A 24,292-nucleotide genomic window follows, 5' to 3' on the forward strand; every position below is an offset into this window, starting at 1 on the left:
GCCGCGCCCCGCAGGAAGGGCCGCCCGCCGACCCGGAAGGCCCGGCGGAGGCAGCCGCTGAGGGCCCGTGTCAGCGCGGGCAGCCGGTCGCACTTTCCCCGCCGCCGCCATGGGGAAGTCATTCGCCAACTTCATGTGCAAGAAGGATTTTCACCCCGCCTCCAAGTCCAACATCAAAAAGGTGAGGGAGGGCCGGCAGCTACCGCGGGCCTTGCCGGGCGGCTGGGCTGGGCTGGGCTGGGGTGAGGCGCGGGTGGCCCCTCAGCCGGCCGGGCCAGCCAGGCCGCCTCAGCCGCGCACCGCGGACTCCGGGGCGGGAGGAGCCTTCCCGGGGCGGGGGTGCTGTCCGGGGGCGGGAGCGGGGAGCCGTCCCGGGGGGGTGGGGGGGAGCCGTCCCGGGGGCTGCCGGGCTCCCGGCACCGCAGTGGCATCAGCGGGGCAGGTCGGCCTTCCTGCGGCGGGACCGGCGCTGTGGCAAGGGGGAAGGAAGGGGCAGTAAGAAAAGTTAGGAAATATTTGAAGCTACAGGTTTGCTTCCTCATAGGTGTGTGCGACTGTCGCCTTCTCCTGGGCCCTTAAATTTATAATATAAATGTGTATGCTTATACGCGTTCCCAGCACCTGGCTCTCTGGATAAACAGGCCCCACGCACCGTCCGGGCCGCCCCCGCCTGTGAGGCCTGCCGGTGTTTCACACCCGCCTGGGCCCGGTGCCAGGGATCCCGTCCCCAGGAGTGGGCCGGTGCGGGAGCTGCCGAGGGAACCGGGGTGCGGGGAAGGTGGTGGCACCCCTGGGTGTTCTCTGAGCCCCCTCCTCCCACGTACTCAGCTTTCCCACGTCACTTCAGTTCCTAAACGTTGTTGAAGTTGTAGCTTATCAACGTTACTGCCTGTGTGAAATTCATTTGTTGAAATGCTGGACAAAAATAGTATGCTTTATGTGATTGGAATGGGAATTTTCCCGTGTTAAGTATTTTCAATACATGAAGCCAGTTAAGTATTTATACATGATTGTATTTTGTGGTATTTTTTTTAATTTGTTTAAAGTAGGAACTTACTTGTTTTAACTAGGTATGGATGGCGGAACAGAAAATATCTTACGATAAGAAGAAACAAGAAGAATTAATGCAGCAGTATCTGAAAGAACAGGAATCTTATGATAACAGGTGAGAATTAGCGTAAGATCACACACACTTCTTCCTAATGTCTCTTGTTTTTGTCATAGTAAAGGGAATATCGTTGTGAGTTATTTGAAAAATTGTCTGCCATTGACCATAGTAGTAGGAGAGGACAATGACTCATAAATTGGTGTTTGATTAAGCAGAGGTCACAAAAACTTCTTTAAAGTGGCTTCTGTGCATCTTCTAATTCTTTTCAAAATGTGTTACATTGCATGGAACAGTAGGTAACCTTGTATAACAATATATTTGGGTCACACAAAAATGTCTGTCATAATTCTGTGGACACAGAGTTACATTTCAGTTGAGATTGTGTACCAAAAATCACGCTTTTCAAGGGAGCACACAAAAGCATTGACTGGTCTCTCAGGTTTTTTTGATGCTCAACTTCTGTTGCTCAAATTAACAAATGAAAAATTCCCAGTTGTTATAACGATTTCCTGCTGCATATTTGCATGGCTTTTTTGTTGTTTTGGGTTTTTTAAATATATATAAGTAATACGACTGTTTTGTGTGTAACATCCCAAACTCTGTCCTTTTTATTTAGGTTGCTTATGGGTGATGAGCGTGTGAAGAATGGGCTTAATTTCATGTATGAGGCCCCACCTGGAGCAAAAAAAGGTACTGTGGTTTCCTACTCTTGAGCAGGCAGTACTGACAGTACCTTCTGAAGAAATGAGCACAATGTCTTTTATTTTAAAATAATTTATTCATACTGAGGTAATGCTCGAAGGTATGATTTTTAGTTCTTTCTATGGTAATATGCAGAAATACATAGCATATAATAATTTTGATCTCACAACGCTTTAATTTATTTCAAATTGAGACCAGTTGGGAGTTTTTAAAGCAGCAATTCAGCGTGAAAGGAAAAAAATGGATAAAATATCTTTCCTGCCAACAACAGAAATTCTGTCGTTGGCCAAAGGTGTTTTTTTTAGCCAATTATAAAGGCATTGGAGGAGCACTAGACCTTACCAAGGTGCTTACTCACCTTTTTAGAAATAGCAGGGTCACTTTTACTTAAAAACTCTGTCCATAATTCAGCTTGATGCATGTAAGACATAGGAAATACCAAAGCAAGAAGTTAATAAGTGGAAGTTTTAGAAATAATAAATACTGAGATTCTGTAGTCAAAAGTGCTGGCTGACCTGACTGTGGTGGGTGACTATGACTTTATTTAGTAGATTCATAAACTGAAGTTACTTAGTACCTGGGGGGGTACTCATATTGGTCACTTAAATTTAGCAAAATCTGAATATAAGTGCAGAACTAAGAAAGCATATTCCCTTTAAAAGAAGACACGTCCCCTTTAAAATGCATCTTTCCCATTTGCACAAAACCCCTTGGAAGTGCTTGGATGGGCTCATTCTTGTAGAGCAAATTTTGCAATTATTTAACTTTAAAAGCTCTTAAAGTAATCCCTTAAGCTTAGAGCATATTCTGCAATGTTAAACTAGTGATTTTTTGTGCTAGAAGATTTTAGACCTAAGTATTGTTGCTGCTTTTGGAAAACAAGTCTATACAGTTCTTTGTATTTATATATCAAATCAGTATGGTTTGAAAAGATTATTCTGGTTTTATACATTTGTAACCATATACTAGAGGCTGATTATTTATGTGCACTCTATTTAAATAAAGTTACTTTCTGAGTATTTGCACCATTGTATTAGTATAAACCATAGAATATTTTGTGTATAACTTATGCATGTAAAATGCAGCTGGTGTCTAATTAACGTACTTTTTCTTTTCTTTTCATGACTTCTGAACATTCAAAGAGGAAACTAAGGAGGTATTTCATTACATCATTTTGTTGTTTTCTTCCTACTTAAGATGTATTAAAAGAAAATATTTCAAACTTACCATGTTTTCTGTTTTATAGCAAGAAGGAGAAACTGAATACAAATTTGAATGGCAAAAAGTCGCCCCTCGAGAAAAGTAAGATATCTGAATAATTTTTTTTCTTTTTACTTACCTTTCATATCTCTTCCGCCCCCCCCCCCCCCCCCCCCCCCCTGCCCCTTCCCTTCCTGTTTTATTTTTGAGCAGGTCACTTGTGTAATCTTGTCATGTCCTAGCAGTTAATTAGTAAAACCTGCAAACCTAGTACTGTTTCCTTGATCAGCTTAGTTTTTGTTTTAATTTTACATCTATATTTGAAAACACATTAAAACTAATGTTTACTGGAAGTGTATCTCTGAAATGGATATACACTTAACAATAAAAGGTAGTTTGGGGTAGGATGGTTTTAAACAAAATAGTAATTTGAGTATTCATTTTCTTCTGTGTTTGTGTAACAGATATGCTAAGGATGATATGAATATCAGAGATCAGCCGTTTGGTATCCAGGCAAGTTCCATAAATTTCACTCTGTGGATGTCTTGGGTATATTTCAAATATTATCTAACTACAGAACATTTACATGGACTCTCTTAATTGTATCATCTGTTTCTCAGTGAGTTTAAAAGCTTCTCTTACGCCTAATAATATAGATATTTCTGTAAATATTAAGCTCTATAGTTAACTAAATTATGTCTATTTTTTTTTGCCTTTTAGGTGCGGAATGTGAGATGTATTAAATGCCACAAGTGGGGTCATGTAAACACTGATCGCGAATGTCCGTTATTTGGCCTTTCTGGAATTAATGCAAGCTCAGTCTCCAGTGATGGTTCAGGTAGGCAGCGAATGTCTTTTAAAGATGCTGGTTAGAAATTTTGGGGGAGCTAATAACATTTAATTTTAGAAGGTTTAAGTTTATCATAATTTAAAGAATTGATGAAATGGGGAAAATGCTTCTTTATTCCAAATGTATTCTACAATTTCAAGTTAATTATTTCAAATGGCAGGGACCTAATTTCCTAGTTAATGACACATTTAAAAAATATTCCATAATGACTGTTGGTTCAATTCTATCTGTGGCAAAAATTAAGAAGCTGCAACAAGATTGTTTACCAGAATAATTTTTTGTTGTTGTTGACACATATTGTCAATGTAATGGGTTGTCAGAGACTGCCCCAGTTCAGATTCAGGCACACTGCTTGGAAAAGCTGGGATGTATCAGTATAGCTTTGTTAATCACTTGGAAAAAAGGAGAGGCTTGGGTGGTTTGTTTTTTTTATATCGTAATTGTGCTTCTGTAAGTGGGCAAGCAGTTGAAACCTAGATTTCCGGATGCCTGGTTTTCTTTCAGCTGCCTTCTCATTGCTTCCTGAACTACCATTTTTTTCCTTTATTAGCTTTCCTGTTACTTGAGGTCACACAGCGTTTAGTGTTAGATGAGGTTTAAAGTGGATATAAACATTCAAATTGAATACTTTTTTGCCTACAATACTCTTGTTTTCTGTAAGTTGACCCAAGTTTGTAAAACTTTAAAGATTCTTAAATTTGTGACACATTACAGAAACACCTGATAACACGGGTGAGTCTTCAGCCTTGCTGTACTGTGCTTTAAGATCACGTGCAGCATTGTGTATTCAGCTTTGCAGGGATAGCATTACAATTGCACACTTGATAACCTGAGGAAGGACAGAAGACCTCCAGGTGTTACCTGTTTGATGTAGTAGCTCTTGGTTTTACTACATACTTAGCCTACCAACAATCTTGCTTTTCAGAATTAGATCACCTAGATGTGTCATTTCTTTGAGATGAGGCCTGGGAGACTTAATTTAAAGGAAATAGTACCTCTTACGTTCCCCTGCTTTTAGGCACTGTCTGATGATTATACCATTGTTTAGCCAACCTGTAGTTGACATTATCAGCCTTTCTGTTCAGTAGATTATAACATTAAATAATTTTCTTCTTTCTTTCTTACCTTGGAAGAAATTGTGCTTGTGTTTGGTGCTGGTAGAATTATATTGTGCAGCTCTTAGGTGTCAGATATGCTTTTGTGCTGCAGAACTCACTTCCCCCACCTCCCACCCCACACTTCAAATTACGTGGGTAAATTTTAGGAGTGTTTGGCTGGGAAAGTGGAAAGTATTTACATGTGCTTGCACAAACTTGAAAATGGACTCCTTATTATTCATAACAGTGTAATATGGACACTTTGTAGTGTCAATACAAGACTAACTGCTTGTTTCAAACCTAACTGAACTGATTATGTACGTGTAGACAACGTTTGACTGCTGTGGGTGTTTCCCAGTCAGGGAGATGTTCTCTGGGTAGCTTTCCAAACTGCCTTTCTGAGCCTGAAGAGAGAGATTTAGCACATATGATGTATTTTGCATGAAGAAAAGTGCTGTAGAACTACTTGGATGTTCTCAGACTGTGCCAGTGCCCTCTCGGTTTTAGCTCTGAACTTAGTGTGCTATGCTGAGCATGGACTTTTTTTATAGATTGAGGAAGGATTTCAGGGAGTAGGGGTGGGTGACAGATCAGGGTTTGTATATATAATTTGTAAGACGCTGTTCTTGGATGTGAATAGTCAGCTGTAATGATACTGCTACTTCCTTTTCTTTCTTTCAGGGACACTATGTAAAAACAGTATAGGTAAAATTAAAACAATTTTAAGTTCTCCATTTAATAGCAGATATAAGGCTTATGGGGAGTGGTAAGATCATTAATTAGATCATCAGATAAAAGGTTGTCTGCTTTTTCTAACCTCAGGAATACAATCCTTTTATCAACTTCTCTAAAACTTCATCTGACTTAATAACAAGCTAAATTACACTCCTTTGATGACTTTAGAAAATTCTATGTATGTAAATGAAGCACTATAGTTAAGTGAGAACACAAGTTACTGAATTCACTGATTCTCTTAAGACTCATAACTCATCTATGAGGCATATTAAAGCTTACATCACACATTTTCTAAAAAATGGGATTTTTTTTCAACTAAACCCTGACACTAGTCTTACGTTGTCTGGGATGGGAGTAAGTAGTTATCTTTGCACTGCTGAGAGTTGTTACAGTGCAGGAAATCTGCAGTTAGCTCTGTAAAATTAACCTACGCTGAGGGTAAAGCACTGTGTTTACATTTCCTAACAAGACACTGCAACATTAAAAATCCAAATTCTTCCATGTGCCGATCAACACCCCCCAACAATATAATCTTGTCTTGACCATTTCTCTTTATTGCTCTGTTTTGTCTCATTACTTCTACGTAATTCTTTACTAGCCCTAATGCTGGATCAGTATCCACCTCCAAGAACCTTCTTCTGTTCCTCTGTACAACATATGTCCTCATGCTCTGCTGCTTCCCACGTCTCAATCAGTAATTCCATGCACTCCTAGGCTGCTTTTATGTCTCTAGGCTAAATTCCTGATTATTTCTCATTATTTTATAGTACTGAAAAAATGTCCATTGCCACATTGTTCTTATTCAGGTTGGCTAGAACTGCAGAAAATGCTGCTTTGTAAGGGACAGAGACTTTTTATGATATCATCTTTTTATGAAACCTTTCTGTGTTTGACGAATTGATGATTAGGCTTAAAAAAAAAAAAAAGGGCTTGAATTGCTTCCCATCCACCCACACACTTCCCCTGCCATGTGTCACAAATAAGTGTCTCCTCATGCTTAGAAAACTTGTCAAAGACATGTAAATAGTCCAGAGTTTTCATGTATCATGATTGTCAGTTTTCATGTATCACGATTGTCAGCACACACACAAAAAAGTACAAAACCACTTGGCTTCTAAGTTCTGAACTCCAAAGAATTTTCAGAAGCTGTTTGTTCGTTTCTACAGTGTAGAAGAAAATAAACACCCTGAAGAGAACAATGAAGAGGGATTTCAAACATAGGGAATGATTGTTTATAATACACAAGAAGTCTGGAATGTTTATTTAATTTATTTGTATGGGAGTTTTAATAAATAAATGTGTAAAATTGCAACCAGCTCTCAAGAAAGTCTTGAAAAATGTTGGGCTAAGTTATTAGAGCAGATAAGACTTTTAAAGGTCAGGAAGTAATTCCATATGTAGAAAACCATCTTTGAAAACTTGTTCCTAGCTTGTGTGTCAGGAAATTGAAATATAAATATTGTCTCTCAAATAAAAGGGTACATCTGAGAAATATACATATAGTAAGGAATGAAGGTGAAACCAGAAGAAAATTTTAGTGCAGTAGTCAATATTCCAGGACTCCAGCTAGTTTATGGAATTAATTGTATTGGAAGAACCAAATTTAAGCTATAGAACATTGAATATTTTTTTTCTTTTTTAAAGAGCTAATCTTTGGAATTTTTCTATAAAGTCTTTGAAAAGAGCGCTTGCTTTCAAGGGATTTACTTGGTAGCACATTATTTCCTCCCATCTGTAGTCTTTTCATCCTAGTAAAAGATGATCTGGCATCCTTTTCTTGCAAACCGAACTGAATAATTTTTTCTGGGCAGTGTGTGGTAGTTGCACTACCAAAATTTAGGTTAAGATTCTTCAAACTTGAAAAATCCTCTCCCTTGTTAGAGCACACAGTGCGTCAGCATAGTGTTGGAAGATGCTAGTCCATGTATGGCAAAGCATCCTGGCTGGTAATGAATCTGTAAGCCATCAGTGCTTGGGAACCCTCAGCCTCGTGGTTCTAAATCTAGTATTCTGAGGACATTGGCATCACTAATTTCTGCAGAAGCAGATTTAAGAAATGGTCTGGCTTCCCTGTAGGAGATGTTTAGCAGGCCTCTTTCTTCTCAACCTTGTTTTGGAGAAGTACACTTAGCATACAGGAAAATAGAGGACTGTCTTGTTCACTGCTGTCTTCATGCATTTACCCAAATGGATTTCTATCCACAGAACAGTAATGGCAGAACTTCTTCAGATGCTCTGCTGTAAAGGAGGACTGAAACATCTTGCCCATACAAGTTTAGGAACCACAGGAGAAGCTTATTATATACTAATTAGACTCATGACTGAATTCCATCATGTAATAACTTTGAAGTCTAAAAATCTCTGGTGTAGAAGTGTAACTGCCGTCAGGAACATTACTGGACAGAGTTAATTAACCTGGAAGGGAAACAGGGTGGTGTAGCTCAGCGCTACTCGGCACTCGCTCATTCTCCCCCACAGAATGGGGAGGAGAATTGGAACAGTGAAAGTGAGAAAACTCGTGGGCTGGGACAAGACAGTTCAATAGGTAAAGCAAAAGCTGCACACACAAGCAAAGCAAAATCAGGAATTCATTCACCACTTTCCATGGCAGGCAGGTGTTCATCATGGGTAATGGTGACTTGGGAGGTCAAATGCCGTAAGTCCAAATGTCCCTTCTTCCTCCTTCTTACTGCAGCTTTTATTGCTGAGCACAGTGTTGTATGGTATGGAATATGGCTGGGGTCAGCTGTCCCAGCTGTGTCCCCTCCCAACTTCTTGTGCACCTCCAGCCTGCTTGCTGGTGGGACAGCCTGAGAAACTGAAAAGGCCTTGATGCTGGGCAAAATGTTCCTTGCTATCAGCACTGGTTTGCTCACAAACCCAAAACACAGCCCTGTACAAGCTACTATGAAGAAAATTATCCCGGCCAAACCCAGTACAAACAGTGGTGGCCACAATAGTGCCAATGTATCTTTATGTATGTACGAAAGATTGGCACTTACCTAATTGGAGGGGCATTTTCATCTTCCTCCTTGGTCAAAAGCAAGAGCTTTTGACAGAAAATGAGAGTAAAAAATAATTTCATTAGGATAACCAAGTTACTGAGCTAGAAGAGCAAGAGCAGCTTTTCCCCATCCTTCCCTTTCTTCCTCCAAACCTGGACCTTCAAAGGTCAAAGTGGTGACTTCAGTTTACTACAAGCCCAGGGAGCAATGTAATTTTTTTTTTCCCAAATGCCCAAATCAGTGAGTTTCAATAGGATGTAGACTCCTTATTTGAATGAGAAAAAGTTTAAGTAATATAGAAGCAGAATTCAAGAGCACTTGTTACAAGTTCAGTTTGTATTTTGTTATTTCTTTTTTTCCTGCTTCCAAAAGAGAGCAAAACAAAAGGTCTTATTTAGACTCAGACTGGGTTTTTTTAGCCTCAGACAAAATGTTTGAGTTCGAATGAATGCAAATTAAACTCATGTCTGTTTTAGTTGCATTATCAAAAGTTCCTGCTCTGGTTTTCTGTGAGGGAAAAAAGTTATCGATTGCCTACAGACATTTTTCTTCACGTTATAAAATAACCACCAAAACGGGCTTTTTCTTTCCCATAACTTCTATAAGCTGTGATTCTCTTATTCCAGCAGCAGGATACTTGTCTTTGAATCTTATGTGAAGTGCATTGTAATCTTTCTCTTTGCACATAAACTGATTGGCAATAGCTGTTTTGGATTCAGTGTTGAGTATCTTGTAGCAAAGACCAGTCATGGACTTCAGTTTACTCTGGTGGAACCACTGCAGGGCAAAAGCACGTCTGTGGCACATAACGGTGTTTGGTGAGACTGCTGTCTTTCAAGACCTGACATACACTGCAGTACTCCGGCAAACAAAAATAAGTACAGTCAGTACCTTAACTTGGGCATGGTGGCTTGGTTATTTTGCTTCTGGGACCATTTTATTAATCTAGCTGGTAATTCCTATAAAAAAAATAATAATCTTACCATTAAAAAAGCGCCTATTGAATAATATCTCACCAGTGAATAGAGATTATTTTTGCAATAAGGCAATTTCAGTGGATGTGGTTATCATGGGATAATCACACCCCTGGGGTACAGCCTTGTCTGTAATCTCCCAGGATTGTAATTATTCATGATAACTGCATCCCCTGGTGTTGCATTATTTCCATTATGAAATTCTTAGTTTTAGATATAAAGTAACTTACTTTGATCACTGGAAACTGCAAAGTAGTGTTAGAATGTTCCAGCTGTGAGGCTTACAGAGACCAACTTACAAGATTTACTTCTCCTTTACAAAGCTAAATTAGGCAATCAAAATGCTTCTTTGGGCTAAACTGATTTACAGGGTTTTTTACTGATAAAATTCTAACTTTCAAAGTCCAGACAAGATGAAAGTATCAGTTGTGGTTCTGACTTTATGTGCCACTGTGTATATATGCAAGCATAAAATATGTAATATATACCAGCAAAAAACCCAGGTCACTAGCATCTAAAAGTTTGCCTGTTTTTACAATCCTTTTTTGTCATTAACCAGCAGCCTCTGTTGATTTTTAATTTTTTTTGTGATTTTCACTGCTTTTTTTTTTGTGAAGTCTGAAAAGCCTTTGATTTCATTAGAATACAGACTAGTAGGTTTTCTCTGCAGACTGTTTTGAAGTAATACTGTTACTTCACTTCAAAATTGCCTGCAATTTTTTTAGTCAGGTAAAGTTAGGATAAACTTTTTTCTCTTTTTTTCTCTATCCTGTTTAATGAGGGTTGGGGGACATTGCTAAAAACCTATGAAAGCTTAAATGCTTACAACTTTTATCATATGTTTTTTAGAACAAATAACCTGCTGGGAAACTTACTGTCTTACGAAGAAAGGTTATTGTTATCTGGGAAGTAAGGCTCATTTCTCAAACGGGGAGGTAGTTGTTTGAATGGCATAGTTAGAGGTGGCACAGCAAGATTAAAAATGATTCTTACGCTCTTGGCCTCTGAAACTGAAGCCTGGGGGGTGCTGGATGTCCTTCTCTGCTATGGACTACTTTGCTTGTTTTACAGCTGACTGGCTCCTTGTGTGATCCGTCCAGTGAAATTACTGACCAGAAAGAGGCTACTGTAAAGTGATTAGCATGCTGTGGAAAAGTCATCGCCTGAGTGCCCCTCAGCTAATTGTGGCTGTAGCTTCCATCAGTCTGTCACTTAGTGTGTTCAACTGATCTTTAGCTTTTGGGTGAAGTTCCTTTCCATAGTAATCATTGAAATTACTAGTCATACGGAGTCAGCAAAAAAGGAAATCTCTGTCTATGTTGTATTATGTCTATATCTCACTGCATTTTTTCAGTGACAAATACAGTGCTTTTTTGTTTCCCAGCAGATAAAAATCTGCATTGTATCAGGAATGCAGGAATTTATTTAAGTGTTCTCTTGAATCTGTAATAACAAAGAGAAGGTATTTGAATATGGTAACTGTGAATATTTGTATAAATGGTCATCTGTAGAAACACAGTGTGTAAAACCTTCCTTTATGATCTGCAGCTGAGACCTTTGATTGTGAACAGTAGGAACCTTAACTAAATCTTCACATAGTTTCAAAACTGTCACATTTTAGAATAATCCTCCATTTATGTTTCAGAAGCCTCTGTATTTGGTGTGAATGCATAAAATACAGATTTCTTAGAAGTCTTGTGCTTAGTGTTTAAGCAATAAATATGGATTCCTATAGCAGTTTGATACTGTTAAATGGGGTTTAGTACTTAAAAAAAGTAAAAAGGGAACAGGTTTCTCTGAAATACCCTAGGACAAAAGCATGACAGATCATACTGAAATTCTGTGCTAAAATGTTAAATTCAGTTAAAGTGCAGACCATCTTAAGAAGAGCTAATTAAAAGCCAGATTTTTTTTTTATTCATTGATTTATCTTAATGCCAACTGCAGCACTTGCTTTGAAGTGTAAATATGGTCAAAATGCAGTCAACTCTGAAATAGATGGAAAAATTATTAGTAAAAAATGATCAATTCTGTATTAGTGGAGGCAGCATAAATTTGCAGTGTTCTTCATGTCCAGGATCCTGATCACATAATTTTGATAATGGCTCTTTGTACTTCAGATAAGCAAGTGTCCACTCCTATGTCTGTTACAACCACAGTAAAACTTCACAGATGATGCAGTGTGATTAGGTTCAGTCTGTAAATTTTTTCTGGTTTTGTTCAGTTTCCTTTCAAGCCATATGAAAAAACTACGAAACTCTGTGGAGAGCACAAAAAAAAGTATATGGATGTATTGACATAGCTGTCTACTGATTTTAAATTTAGTTTCTGTTTTAAATAAAAACCTAAAAAGCCTTGTATCATATGTTACTCCTTTGCTGCCACCCAGAGAAGGCAGCATTCTGAATTCAGAGTATGTTCATCCTTCATGTGATTGTGCTGAACCAAAATCCACCAGCAGAATGGTCTTATAAAACCTGGTGAATGTGAAAGAGCTGTTTGCATACTCCCTGGAGTATGTATTTATTTATTTTTCCACAGCAGAGTGTGGCTTCAGTATCACTGTTATGTAGAAACTCAAATTACAACTAGGAAGAGTTATGTTGTCTTCGTTCTTTCTTATATGCATCTTGGACAACATGCTTTAGGCCTACTGTTAACAAAAATTATGTAGTAATAAAGGGTAAGCCTTGAAAGTATCTTGTCCTTGATTCATAAATTAATTTTTAAACACTGTAGAGTGGAGTATACTGGGTGTGATGTGTACTGGTGAATTGATAGCAGATATACAGGTGTGCTTTGTTTACATTTATGTTTATGTAAATTATCTCTCTAGTTCCAAGTTAGAAGTGTGATGTGTTGATTGTGGTGGTTTTAGATTTAAATGATCACTCTGTAAACTAAAAGATGTCCTACACCAGAGCATGTTTTCAGGAAGGGGAAGCTCTAGAAAAGCCCCGTTCTAAATACTCTGTTTTGCTGATACACAAAATGAGCATTAGTTAAAATAAAGGTTAAAAAGTTGTAATTAAAATAACACCATGAAGAACCTTCAGCCTTTTTCGGTAACTTTTATATTGAGTAGTCCATTTCATAACAATATAGAACTGCAGCCGCTATCTAAGTACAGTTGGTTACCTTAATTTCCCCTGCCACAGGTGGGGATAGTGGTTACACTATTGCTGTTCCTTATCTCTTTGCTTTCCATATGTATTCCCTAATAAAAATCCATTTAAAACTTAATTGACTGCAAAGAGTAATTCAGTTTGCTCATCTGCACTGGGGACAGCAGTGAAAGCTGTTATCAATAAATTGAGCGGATACTGTCAAGACTATGCATCATGAGTAGATAGAAGTAAAACTGCTATTTTTGGTGATACTGGCAATCATAACATTATGGTCTGTCCTTACTGCCACTGAAACTGTTGCAGAAAAAGTGGTATTTAATCACAGTCGTTATGAAAAGAGGTTTTAGTGTACTATTCTCTAATATTGGATAATTTGAATAATGTGCTTTAGACATTTTAATGGAGGCCTGCTAGATGGTATGTTACAGCTAGCATTGTTCTCCTATGAGGAAGCCTGTGCCCATGCCTCCTGTAGGAAACATTGTGGCAAGGAGAGGGTGTTACATATACTTTGCATCTGTAGCTTCAGGAGCAGTACAGAAAGAATTGAAAATTAATTGCAGCTATAGGTTTCTCGTTTCTGGGACAGGAGAGGGGGTAGTTATGCGGAGTGGGAGAGCTTGCTATAAGCTAGGCATTTAAGTAATTGAAATCCAAAATTATATTGCACACACACACACACACCCCCCAGATGCTGAATAGAAACAGAATTGATCTCTGTTAAGCGTGATAAGAAATTGGCATGCTTTTTGTTATAAAGGAGCAAATTTACAATATGTTGTAGAAATCCTAGTAGGATATCCTTCTCCAATCCAGTATAATTGATGCTCATATAGGCTTCAGAAAAAATCTTTTTATAGCTCTTTGTTTATTTAGTTGTACAAGTATTACAAAGATGTACCAACAGCTGTCAAGCTAAGGTTGCACTCAGCTTGTACTTTGGAAAGACTAAAAATCCTTTTCTTCATTGAATGGTTGAGTTTCCCGATTTTGTGCCCCAGCTCTTTGAGTCAACTGAGCTATCTTGATTTTTTCCTTAATTAGCATCTTAAACAGAAGAAAACAGAGAGAATTAATCCAGCAAGAACTTCTGTGGGAAGTAAGAAGCAGGAAGAAACTGTAGCCTATTTGCTTGACAAGACTACTTCTTGAGAATTACAAAGGCCATGAAAAAATACTTTAAAAATTCTTTGGTGGGTCTTTAAATATGGAGCCTCTTTTGTGCAAGCCCGTAATATAATTTCAAGTACCTGTAGCGGTAGAAAACTGAACAAGTTGTCAGTTGTCTTAATGCATAAAAATAAGTATATCAGCAAGCAATTAATTCCACTATATGGTAAAAAGCTTTTCTGAGACTATAAATTAATTTTAAAGCAGATAAATGTTTTAGCTTTAAAGGAATGTCATCTGGAAAAGTTTTACAGGTTTTTTTCTTCTCTCTTTTTTTCTTCTTTTTTTTTCCCTCTCAAAATGTAAATTCCAGAAAATAAGCCTGACAGTCATATTCAGAAATAGCAAGGTACTGTATTTGACTTGTTTCAGAAAGAATAAGAAACAGATGATGAAACATTGTAACTTTGGACTTATTTTTAGTTTGCTGGTAGAAGAATGCAGAGAGACTAATTGTCAGAAGTTGTAGCATTCAGCTATTTTGACAGGATTCTTACATCTAACGTTCCGTCAACTCACAGTATAATGTCATCTCCAGATGTTTTGACCGGGATGACATCCTGCAGGTAGCTTCTTCACACTGTCTCATAAGTCCATAAGGAATGCAAATATGAGGACATCAGAATTCATAGTAGACAAAGTATTTTTCTATGCCTAATGTAGGAGTAATTTTTTGCAAGTTGATGGATGCTATTCAAGAATACTTAGTTAACATCAGTTCCCAAAGTTTTAGCCAGCTGGGAGCCTCTCAGCTCAATTTTACTGTGTGTTTTACAGTTTATGGCTTAATTAGAACTTACCTAGGTCAAGATATATGGCTATTAGGTATACTTTGTACTGTTTGCTCTGAAGATCTTGGAGGGTAATGACGTAAGTGTAGTCATAAGCCAAAGACAGGCTGAAAAGATTTACCTCTTTGGCTCACCAGGCAAACCAAGTTTTGTCACTCCAAGCATAGTTGCATGTCCAGCAAGTAGGACTCCACAATCGGTTCGCAGCAAACAAAGGAAGAGGCCCTCTACCAGCCAATATACTGCTGGCTCCAAGATTTAAGCTTTAGCTCCTAAATAAGGAAGTCAAAGACATTTCTGAGAAGTTGAGTTTTTCAAACCTCTGTTAAGTGAGGTTCAGTGTTTGGTGTTTCTTCTACAGATTTTGTGTCCCTCGTTTGTGTTAGCCAGGAGAAATGCCCTGTTTAATTTTATAGTGTGGAAATGGGAAAGCGATTGTTTGCTCACACAATTAGGCACCTACATCTTTTAAAACTCTGCAAAGAAGCTGCCCACAGTGTGTTACAAATCTCAGTGCTGTCACATAAATTAGCTGTGCCCAGGAATCCTGGGAGACCTCAAATTGTACTGATATTTCAAAGAAAATCAGATCTGCTTATCAGAATTGTCAAAGTGTAAACCAAAAGCAGTCTGATGAGGCGTGGATGGGAAAGGAAAGTTACCAAGCATTTGATTCCTTTGATTCCAAGCAAAGGAGTTTAATTATAAGATTAAAATCTTGATTCTCATTGTTGTGTTGCAGAAATTAGGTAGTAATAAAGATTTGTTATTAAGCTGTGCAGCTGTTGTCAAATAGAATGTTTTAATAGAACTTCTCAGCCTGGACTTGTAACCAGGTAGAAAACAGTCTCTTTAGGCTTCCCAGATCAGATATTGTTTTCTCTCTGCTGTGGCCTAGCATTGCTACCTGCACAGAGGTAGCGATGCAGTCTTGCTGTCATTGGGCAGCAGAACTTCTGGGAAGTTCAGTGGCATCAGCTGTTCAGGAAAAAAGTGTGAGCAGGTTCACCTGTGTTGTCCTCTCAAAAATGTTAACGTTTGTTAAACTGCAAAGGTCATACAGTGGGAGAGAGCCCTCTGTAATCATCCGTAGTGGACAGCGTCTTGTATCATGCCTGCCTGGCTGGGGTCTGCACGCAGAAGGGTTGTGAAACAGAGCTGTGTTTTGACACCACTTCCATTTGTGGGGTTGGTTTATTTCCTGAATTTCATTTCCTAGCGTTTTGTAAAACCTTTAGTTACAGTAAAAATAGCATACATCATAAAGCTTTACGGAGATCTTGCTTCTCCTGACAAGCTAGTCTGAACCTAAATTACTGTTTCCCTCACAATTAAAGGGAGACCCAAACAGGAATAATTTATTCCATAAACCACTTTAGTCTCAAGGTTTTGAAGGTGCATCTGGTGCCGCTTGCATACATCCACAAAGCAGGAATAACAGTCATTTGGTAACTGTCGTCATCGTGGTAATACCATGTTGCAACTGAAATATTGTAGATTGAGCTATGAGTGTCTCTTTGATATCATTAATAAACAGGGAAACAGAAGGCATTTAAATTATTTTTAGCCTGTCTTGCTTTCCTCCTAAGCTTACCTGTATTTTTGGTTTTTACATCTGTTGCTGATTTCACCTCTAAAAAGCATAGGGAAGCTAACTCAAAAGTTTGCATGCCATTGTGTGTTGGATCCCAGCGTGAGCAGCCACCTTGACAGGTCTCTTGTTCTTCTGTATGGACTGTGCGTTACAGCACAACTGATACCATTCAGCATAAATACACAAAAATCAGTAGTAGAGTGCATTAATTATAAACCTTTTACATAAAAGAGGAAATTGTTTTGCTTACCGCTTTCTAGTGTTATGCACAAAAAATGCCTGAAAAGTTTATTTCTAGAAAATAATTTTGAACTGTGCTTTTGAAGGCTGATATGCCTTTACACCTCTCTGGCCTCAGTTCTGCCCGTAGTCCTTGTATGGAGCCACAAAGTTAGGTTCTGTCTTCGTTATTTTGCAAATCTTTATAGATTTGAACGAGTTGAATTCCTCTACTTACCTTTCACACTGATGAGAATAATTAGGTATCCAATACACATCAAAATGCAGACAAGTCTGAGACCCTGAAGGAGGAGGAATAGCTGGTAAATTAGTTAGGTTACTTTGTTAGTAGTGGCTCTTGCTGCCTTTGAATAATAGTATTGCAGGCCATCCTGTCGAATGCTTTGGTTTCTTTGGTATGATGAAATCTTCTTTCACAACTCTAAACTTTGTCTCCATTCAGCTTCCTCGTAGAGGGTATTTGACTGAACGGTGTGGCTGGTTTGTGTGGCCTTTTCAAAGCAAGATGCTTGCTGGTACCAAATTCTGTTGTTAGGTTTCTGTCTAATGTCTCTCTCTTCCAGCCAGAGTAGATTTGGGCAAGCAGAGCAAGGTTTTAAGTTTGAAATAAGCAAAAATGTAGACACTGGAGCCCATATACGTTCATTAACTTATCAGTGAGCTTATAGTTACACTGTAAAATGTAAAAAGAAAAAGCGCTTCTGGTAACATATATTGGGAGCATGGGGTATAACCCCCTACTTAATAAAAATGTAAACTTGAGGAAAGGCTAAAAGGTATCTTATTAGGAAATTCTTTTGCCTGGCAAAATAAGGAACTTGTGAAAAGAAAGTCAGTAATGTAAGGGCTTCTTAAACCGTTTTCAAAGTTTTATCTTCTTCCTTCCTGCTTTACTTATAGGCCTGTTTCTGTAAGCAATGTATGAAGATGAAGAAAAAGTTGAAGATGACATTTTTTTGAGAAAGTGCTATTTGACTTTCGATATATTTTCCATACTAAAAATCTCCCTTTCCATGCTTTTCTGAGCTAAAAATATATGGGTTTTGTCCATCTCCACAGCTAAGGAACTCTTAAAACCACAATGCAGGATCAGTATGTTTCGTAAAACTAATTAATCATATAATTTACAGTTAGTTTACTGAAAAGTAGTCACCATGTGCTCCATGCTCTATTTTACATTCCTTCTAATTTAGATTTACCTTATACAGTAGTACTAATTCATTGACAGTAAAGTTGGTGAATGAACTGGTAAGGAAATTTACTGAAAGTGGCCTAACAAAAGAGTGCATGTGTAGGGTGAAGAAAAAGTACCTAATCAGACAAGTACATGAGGCTTTGATGATCATTAAAGCAAAAGAGTGAGTAAACAGGGTTTATGAACTATACAGTCAAGTCTGAATGATCCAAAATACATCCCATATTTTACTCCTTGTTAGATGTTTGCAAAGAAAGATGATGTGCCTAATCCCCAACACCTACTCTAACACAATATATAGTGTGGGTTTTAAGCTGATAAAACAGAAATATCTGAGGAGATAACAGCCTAGAGAACCAGCATATTTGGGGGTCCCTAGAATAGCTAAGGACACAGATTATTTTTTCACGTATTTATTTATATTTCATACGTATACTGAGTTTCTAACAATGGTTACTTTTTACATTTAAGTTCAAAACTTTGAGTCATTTTGAGAAATGCCTTATTAGTGACATATTAGAAGTCCATTTTCCCTTTGTTTTAAGGAAGAGGGGGCACCTAAAAGTCTTATTTAATGTGCTTTCTTTGGGTTTCCTGTGCTTTTTTACTGTAATAAAAATATATTACTAGACTTACCTAAATATATATTGTTTTCAACATGACAAAGTTACATAAGAGAATCCCCTTGTACTTAAAGAAAAATGCAATTATTTTCTATTCTGAATCTCCAGACTGCTGTTTTAGAAAATCATATCTGATTATTTGCTCAGCAGAAGATTATTGAGTTGATTTAGCTGTGATTTTACTTAACAAAGCTTCAACTGAATTCCTACTGTGGAGTCCAAAAAAGGTAGAGAGATATAAATGATACATTCAAACTGTGATTTTTGTGAACAGGGCCATCAATGCACCCCTCGGAGCTAATAGCGGAGATGAGAAACAGTGGGTTTGCACTGAAACAAAATGTACTGGGGAGAAACTTGACCGCAAATGATCCATCACAGGTAATGATCTTTTTACCAGTAAGCTGAAAATGTCTATAAATCTAAATGTGATTGCTTGTGAATTGTTACTTAATGTTTTCAAATATGCATATCCATAGGAAAACTGAATAGCTATACCAGTAGAAAAATGTCCAGAAACTTACTGTTTTCCAGACTTGTTTCAGTCAGAATGGTGAATCATAAATTGCTTCTTTTAAAACCACGCATAATAAGATAAATCCCTCCTCTGGGTGACTAGAAATTCAGTTTTTCATAAAGGGGATGGTTACGGGTTTTGCTGCGTACTTCTGATGCAATGCTAGCCTGTGAATGAAGTTTGAGGAGGCATGCACAAATAATTAATGCCAGTAATGCTATATCTAAAGATGTTTTTACTTGATTCACTATTGTTACATTTATTATTTCTGGGAGTGAAAATATTAAATTGTCTTTACTTAAACTGCACAGAGTATATTTCTAATTGAGGTGCTTTAATAAAACTGTAAAGTAAAAAAATCATGTATACTCCTTGAGTGAGCCACTATGAAATAACCTTTGTTCATGCAGCAGGATAGTCAAACCACTAATAAAGAGGGGAAGACCTCAAGCTGGTCTTGAAATCTTGAGTAAATCAACAATTCATTGTGTCTCCACAGATGGATGTACCTTTGCATTTAAAAAAGCTATGTACCCCAGAAAAACGTAGCATATGGGCACCGTTAAATGAGTCATGGTGATATCAGTATGTTTGGTTTATGTTAGGTATGTTGGGGGTTTTTTGGAAGAGCTTTTTAATCTTTATTTCTTCTTTCCCCTCCTGAATGTGCTTAAAATTAAAAACATCACAGTGGAGAACTGTAGTGTACCAGATGCACATAATTTGAAGAATTCAGGGTCTTCAAAGCAGCTATGCTTTGCTGATTGCGTTACTGTATGTAGATTATATGATTACAGTATTTTGCATTGCTAGAACACTTTATGAACATTTAAAGACTAATAACACAACAGTGAGGTAGATGTCTTAATACCCATTTTCCTGATGACTAAACCGAGACAGAAAAGTAATTTGCTTAAATTACTCTGGGTTTTAGCAGGACTAGCATCTTACCTATTCATCCAAGCATGGTAACAATGGAGTGACGAATCCTGAGAAGTCATGTGGGTTCCAAAACTGGCTCATTTTTATTAACTATTTCAGAAATATTTCTTTCCCTAGCAGTGATTTTTTCATATGTTACTAATAACTCCTGTTGTATAACCCCCACATTATAACACCTACTCAGCTTTGAGACAGAATGGGGAGGGGAGGGGGGTCACTTTGTAACGAGTATGCTGCTCTTTTTGGAAAGACTCTTAAGCTGACTTAGTAATACAAATACATTTGTGCCTGTACAAAAACAAGGTACATAGAGGCATCACTTTTAATACAGACATCTGAATGAGGAGATTATTATTTTTATCAGTAACAACTTAATGTCTTGCCACATTTTCCTAGGAATTTGTTGCAAGTGAAGGAGATGATGATCCAGAAGTTGAATTTTTAAAATCACTATCAACCAAACAAAAACAGAAACTTCTAAGGTAAGTGTGGTAGCTAGTGGAGGAGATCTGTATTGCCAGTAGATCTGACTCTATGATTGTCCCTGTAACTCTTCTATGCCGTTGAAGAATTTAGCACCATCAGTGCAGAGGAAAATCAGCTCGCTTTAACATACACTTGGCCGCAAGTGGCATTATGCAGCATGGGTTTTTAATCTAGTTGTTTCATTTTAATCTGGCTCTTCCAGTCTAGTTGTGATGCCTTTGCACCAGGGCTCATTTCCAATTTAACTGGGATACTGAAGGAATAATAATAATAATTAATAATAATAATAATAATAATAATAATAGGCTGGCTGAAGATGCTGTCAGTTGCTATTTTAAAATATTATTTTACATTCCACTGTTTACAACATCTTCCTCTGGGATTAAAAATTCTATGTTCTTGTTTACTGGTTTACAACTTGGCAGAGTTTGTTATCTTCTCCCGTGCGGCTAAACTGAACCTGACATTGCACCCCAGGCCGCGGCTGGCCTAGCCCGGTGGCTCTGGGATCAGGGTTTACAGTTTACTGCTCCAGCGGAGGGAGCTAACCCACTTTGTGGTTCTAATAAAATGTTAATGAGGTTTTCAAGTCTTTGCTTCTATCCTGCTGATTTCATATGGCAGGTGACTGACTTCTTTTTTTTCTCTATTAATTTGCAACGTTATCTTGAAATAACTGAAAATGTTTAAAATTGAAAATATTAACTATTGCCTGGTAGATCCCATACAGGTATCACTATGTCCTTTTAAGTTAAGAGAAGTTTTGTATAGAGAGAGTGGGAGGGGGGTGAAAGGTAAATGGCTAAGGAGATACGTGGGTAGGTAGGTACGTATGTTATTCACCTATATAATAAATAATTATCTGAAAAGAGGTGGCATATTTTACATTCCTTTTAAGTAAGGAATACGTATGTAGTTTGAGTCATTTAAAACAGTACTTTGTTTGAGCTGCTGGCCCAACACAATGTATAATACTTTATCTTTGAAAGTTGAAGTTCAGTAAATATTTGAGTCCTTTAGATTTTACTAGCCTGAAAGGATTCTTTTTAATATACTGAAGGTAGTTTCACTATTCAGCACTGATTTTTTTGAAAAGAATAAACAAAGAAAGCAAAATGAAAGCTAGGTGAAAGCAGGCAAATAGCAGCAAATGCCTGTGCACGATGGAATATTGTACTTATAGCTAGAAACTGTACATTTCTAGTTGTGACAGAAAATGTTATTGAAAATATTGTATTGTTTGCATGGAGAACTCAGAGGCGTAGGCTTTAGAGTCTCAGTTTCCATCATTAATAGAAAGTGAACGCTAATTGCTTTTTTTTTTCATTTTCAAAACCTTTTATGAAAATGCACAAACAAAAGCAGCAATGATTTCCCAAAGTCTCCAGAGCAGGCTGGCAAGGAAAAAAAAGCACTAGTGAATTATTCCTAATTACAAGGACAAAATTGACATACCTTACTTATCTTTTTTAAAATTAAAGAACTAAAAAATCATATTCCTCCTGTTTGAGAGCAGCTGTGGAGTACAGGAGGATTCTTACTATGGTTAACGTCAGGTTAGAAGTTTAAAAATAATGCTTTGTTGAGAGAGGAATTGAACATGTTTTTGTGGAAAATAGCACATTTACAGTGTAGGTCATCAGAAGTAGTGAACTTTAAAAGACAATGACTTTGTAATTTAGAATATTTTAACACATCTGATCGTGCTACTCTTCTGTTTTGAAAATGAAAGGAAGTTGGATCGTCTGGAGAAGAAAAAGAGAAAGAAAGACAGAAAGAAGAAAAAGCAGCAAAAGAAAAAAAGCAAAAGTAAACACAAGAAACATAAGATGAGATCCTCTTCCTCATCCTCCAGTGAGACTTCAGTAAGCAGCAGTGATAGCGAGACTGACAACAGAGATAAAGCGGCACAAAAGAAGATGTATTCTAAGAAAAGAAAAAAAGACAAGTTTTCAGAAGCTAGCAGCAGCAGCAGCGATTCAGAAGGAAAGGCAAAGATGAGGAAAGAAAAACTTTGTGAAGATCTCCCCAGTAGTCACGGTAACAAGGACAAAGATAGGGAGAAGTACAGACTTTTAAAGCAAGATAGTTCTGCGGAGAACAACAAATGGAGCCTCTGTGAGGGGGAAAGGAAGTCCAAAAGCAGATACCATAGCACCGACAAGAGAGAGGCTGAAAGAAAGGAGAGGGATAGTAGAAGCCAAAGCATGGATGAGGGGAGCAGGACAAGCCCTTGCACAAGTCACAGCAGTTCCAGGCAAAGGCAAGTAAGAAAAAGTCCAAGTCAAAGCCCTGGTGAGGAGCGGCACAGGAAAAATGAAGCCAGGAGCCCCAGCACAGATGCGCACAGAGAGAAGAAAAAAATTAGAGAGCGCTATGGGGACAAGTGCAGTAAAGTGGAACGTGGAGAAAGGAGCAGACGCAGTAGAAGCAGAAGCAGAGAGAGGAAAAAAACTAGGTAGTATAGGGGGCAGGTGCAAACATCTCCTTTTTTTGATGAACACCTTTAACAAGGGCTCAGTTACATACTGCTGTTCCTTTTCCAACCTCTGCAACTAGCATTTCCTACATAAAGCCAACAGCATCATTTCTATAATGTCGGAATATTTGTAAATTAGGTATAAATGTGATGATATTTTTCTTACTGTATAAATATACTTGTTGGCAAATACCTCTTGTATACATGCAGTAATTCATAGACCTGATTTTAGCGTTTTAAAGTATTTCAGAGCAGTATGTGATGTTCTTGGTTTTGTCAATGATCATTTCTGTTTAGATGCAACTGAGAGGGGAAGCGGAGAGTAATTTGTGAAGAGTCCTGGGACATGCTAAATGCTAACAAATGTTTGAGATTGTTCTGGATAAAACCACTGCTTCAGATATCAAAACATTGTATTGTAGAGGGTTTTTTTTTCATGCTGAAGCATTTTTCCTAAATTTCCCTGTAAGAGATCAATTTCACGAGTGAAAACAACAGAGACACATAGTTCACATAAGTGTGTAGCCAACATTTTTTGACCTCCTGCAGTGTACAACTTGGTCAGGGCTATCTAAACATCTTGAACCCCTGTTGGTATGTGTCAGTACAATGTCAAGTTACTGTTCAATAATCTCTCAAGACATGAAAAGAATATTTACTGCCTCAACTGTTTCAGGTATTTCATTGTTTGTGGTAGAAGGTTAATGTAAATAGTCATCTTTTTGTTTTCATGAAACACTTTCTGGGTTTTTAATGATTGTCAGCCATTTTCTGCGCATGTTGTTATGAAGATGGACTTGCGTAATAAAATACCTTATTCTTTAGAAACAGTGAGAACTGCTGCCTTCTTCAGAGTTCTGAACCAGTACAAATGCATAGGGCAACACTTCACGAGGTTTTTATTGCAAAGGAAGTGCTTCTGCCATTTCAGGATGGCAGATGGAAGTGCATTAGTTAGCGGACACGTGAGAAGGTGTCACCATACCCAGTATTCTGGCAAGCAGCTTTCTTCCCCTCCTCAGTGACAGGACAAATGTAACTATCTTTTATTACCAGCCCACTTCTGCTTCTTAAAACGGTCACTCAGAAGTTTTCCAGTATCATGCAGACTGTAATATATGGTGGAAGTGACCTAGCTCATCTCTCAAGTGCATGTGAATGAGTTTGAAAGGGTGAGCCATTAAGGAATGTCACGGTCTTCTTTTAAATGCTTTTGCATTAGGTTGCCCCAGGCGTTCTTGCTGAAGTAGCTGGGAGTGAAAGGGCACGCACAATTCAGCAGAGTCAGGCCCTGTACTACTGTGTGTGTGGAATCTCTGATTTGGAAGGAACAGGAGGCTGGTGAAACACTCGTATGAACGATCTAAACAAAACATCTTACTATCCGTCCGTGTAAGAGAACGGAGTTGTGTGACAGGGGAAGAGGCATATTCTGGTAGAACATTTTCATGTGAAG

At 38.0% G+C, this 24,292-nt stretch overlaps 1 protein-coding gene across 2 annotated transcripts; it reads left to right on the top strand.

The window, feature by feature from the left end:
- Nucleotides 1–15: 15 nt before the first annotated feature.
- Nucleotides 16–23,664, top strand: CIR1 (corepressor interacting with RBPJ, CIR1). 2 transcript variants are annotated; one of them, XM_055812896.1, is made up of 10 exons: nucleotides 16–181; nucleotides 1,071–1,165; nucleotides 1,725–1,798; nucleotides 2,953–2,966; nucleotides 3,057–3,112; nucleotides 3,475–3,523; nucleotides 3,731–3,848; nucleotides 18,687–18,793; nucleotides 20,268–20,353; nucleotides 22,090–23,664. In XM_055812896.1, exons 1-10 carry the CDS (start codon nucleotides 110–112, stop codon nucleotides 22,817–22,819), a joined length of 1,401 nt encoding a protein of 466 aa, XP_055668871.1. In that variant the 5' UTR covers nucleotides 16–109; the 3' UTR covers nucleotides 22,820–23,664. The 2 variants fall into 2 exon arrangements, with proteins under 2 accessions (XP_055668871.1, XP_055668872.1); XM_055812897.1 differs by having other exon boundaries at nucleotides 138–181; nucleotides 1,725–1,795; nucleotides 2,949–2,966.
- Nucleotides 23,665–24,292: the final 628 nt, after the last annotated feature.

The sequence above is a fragment of the Falco peregrinus genome, chromosome 8 (assembly GCF_023634155.1).
Source record: "Falco peregrinus isolate bFalPer1 chromosome 8, bFalPer1.pri, whole genome shotgun sequence".
NCBI lineage: Eukaryota > Metazoa > Chordata > Aves > Falconiformes > Falconidae > Falco > Falco peregrinus.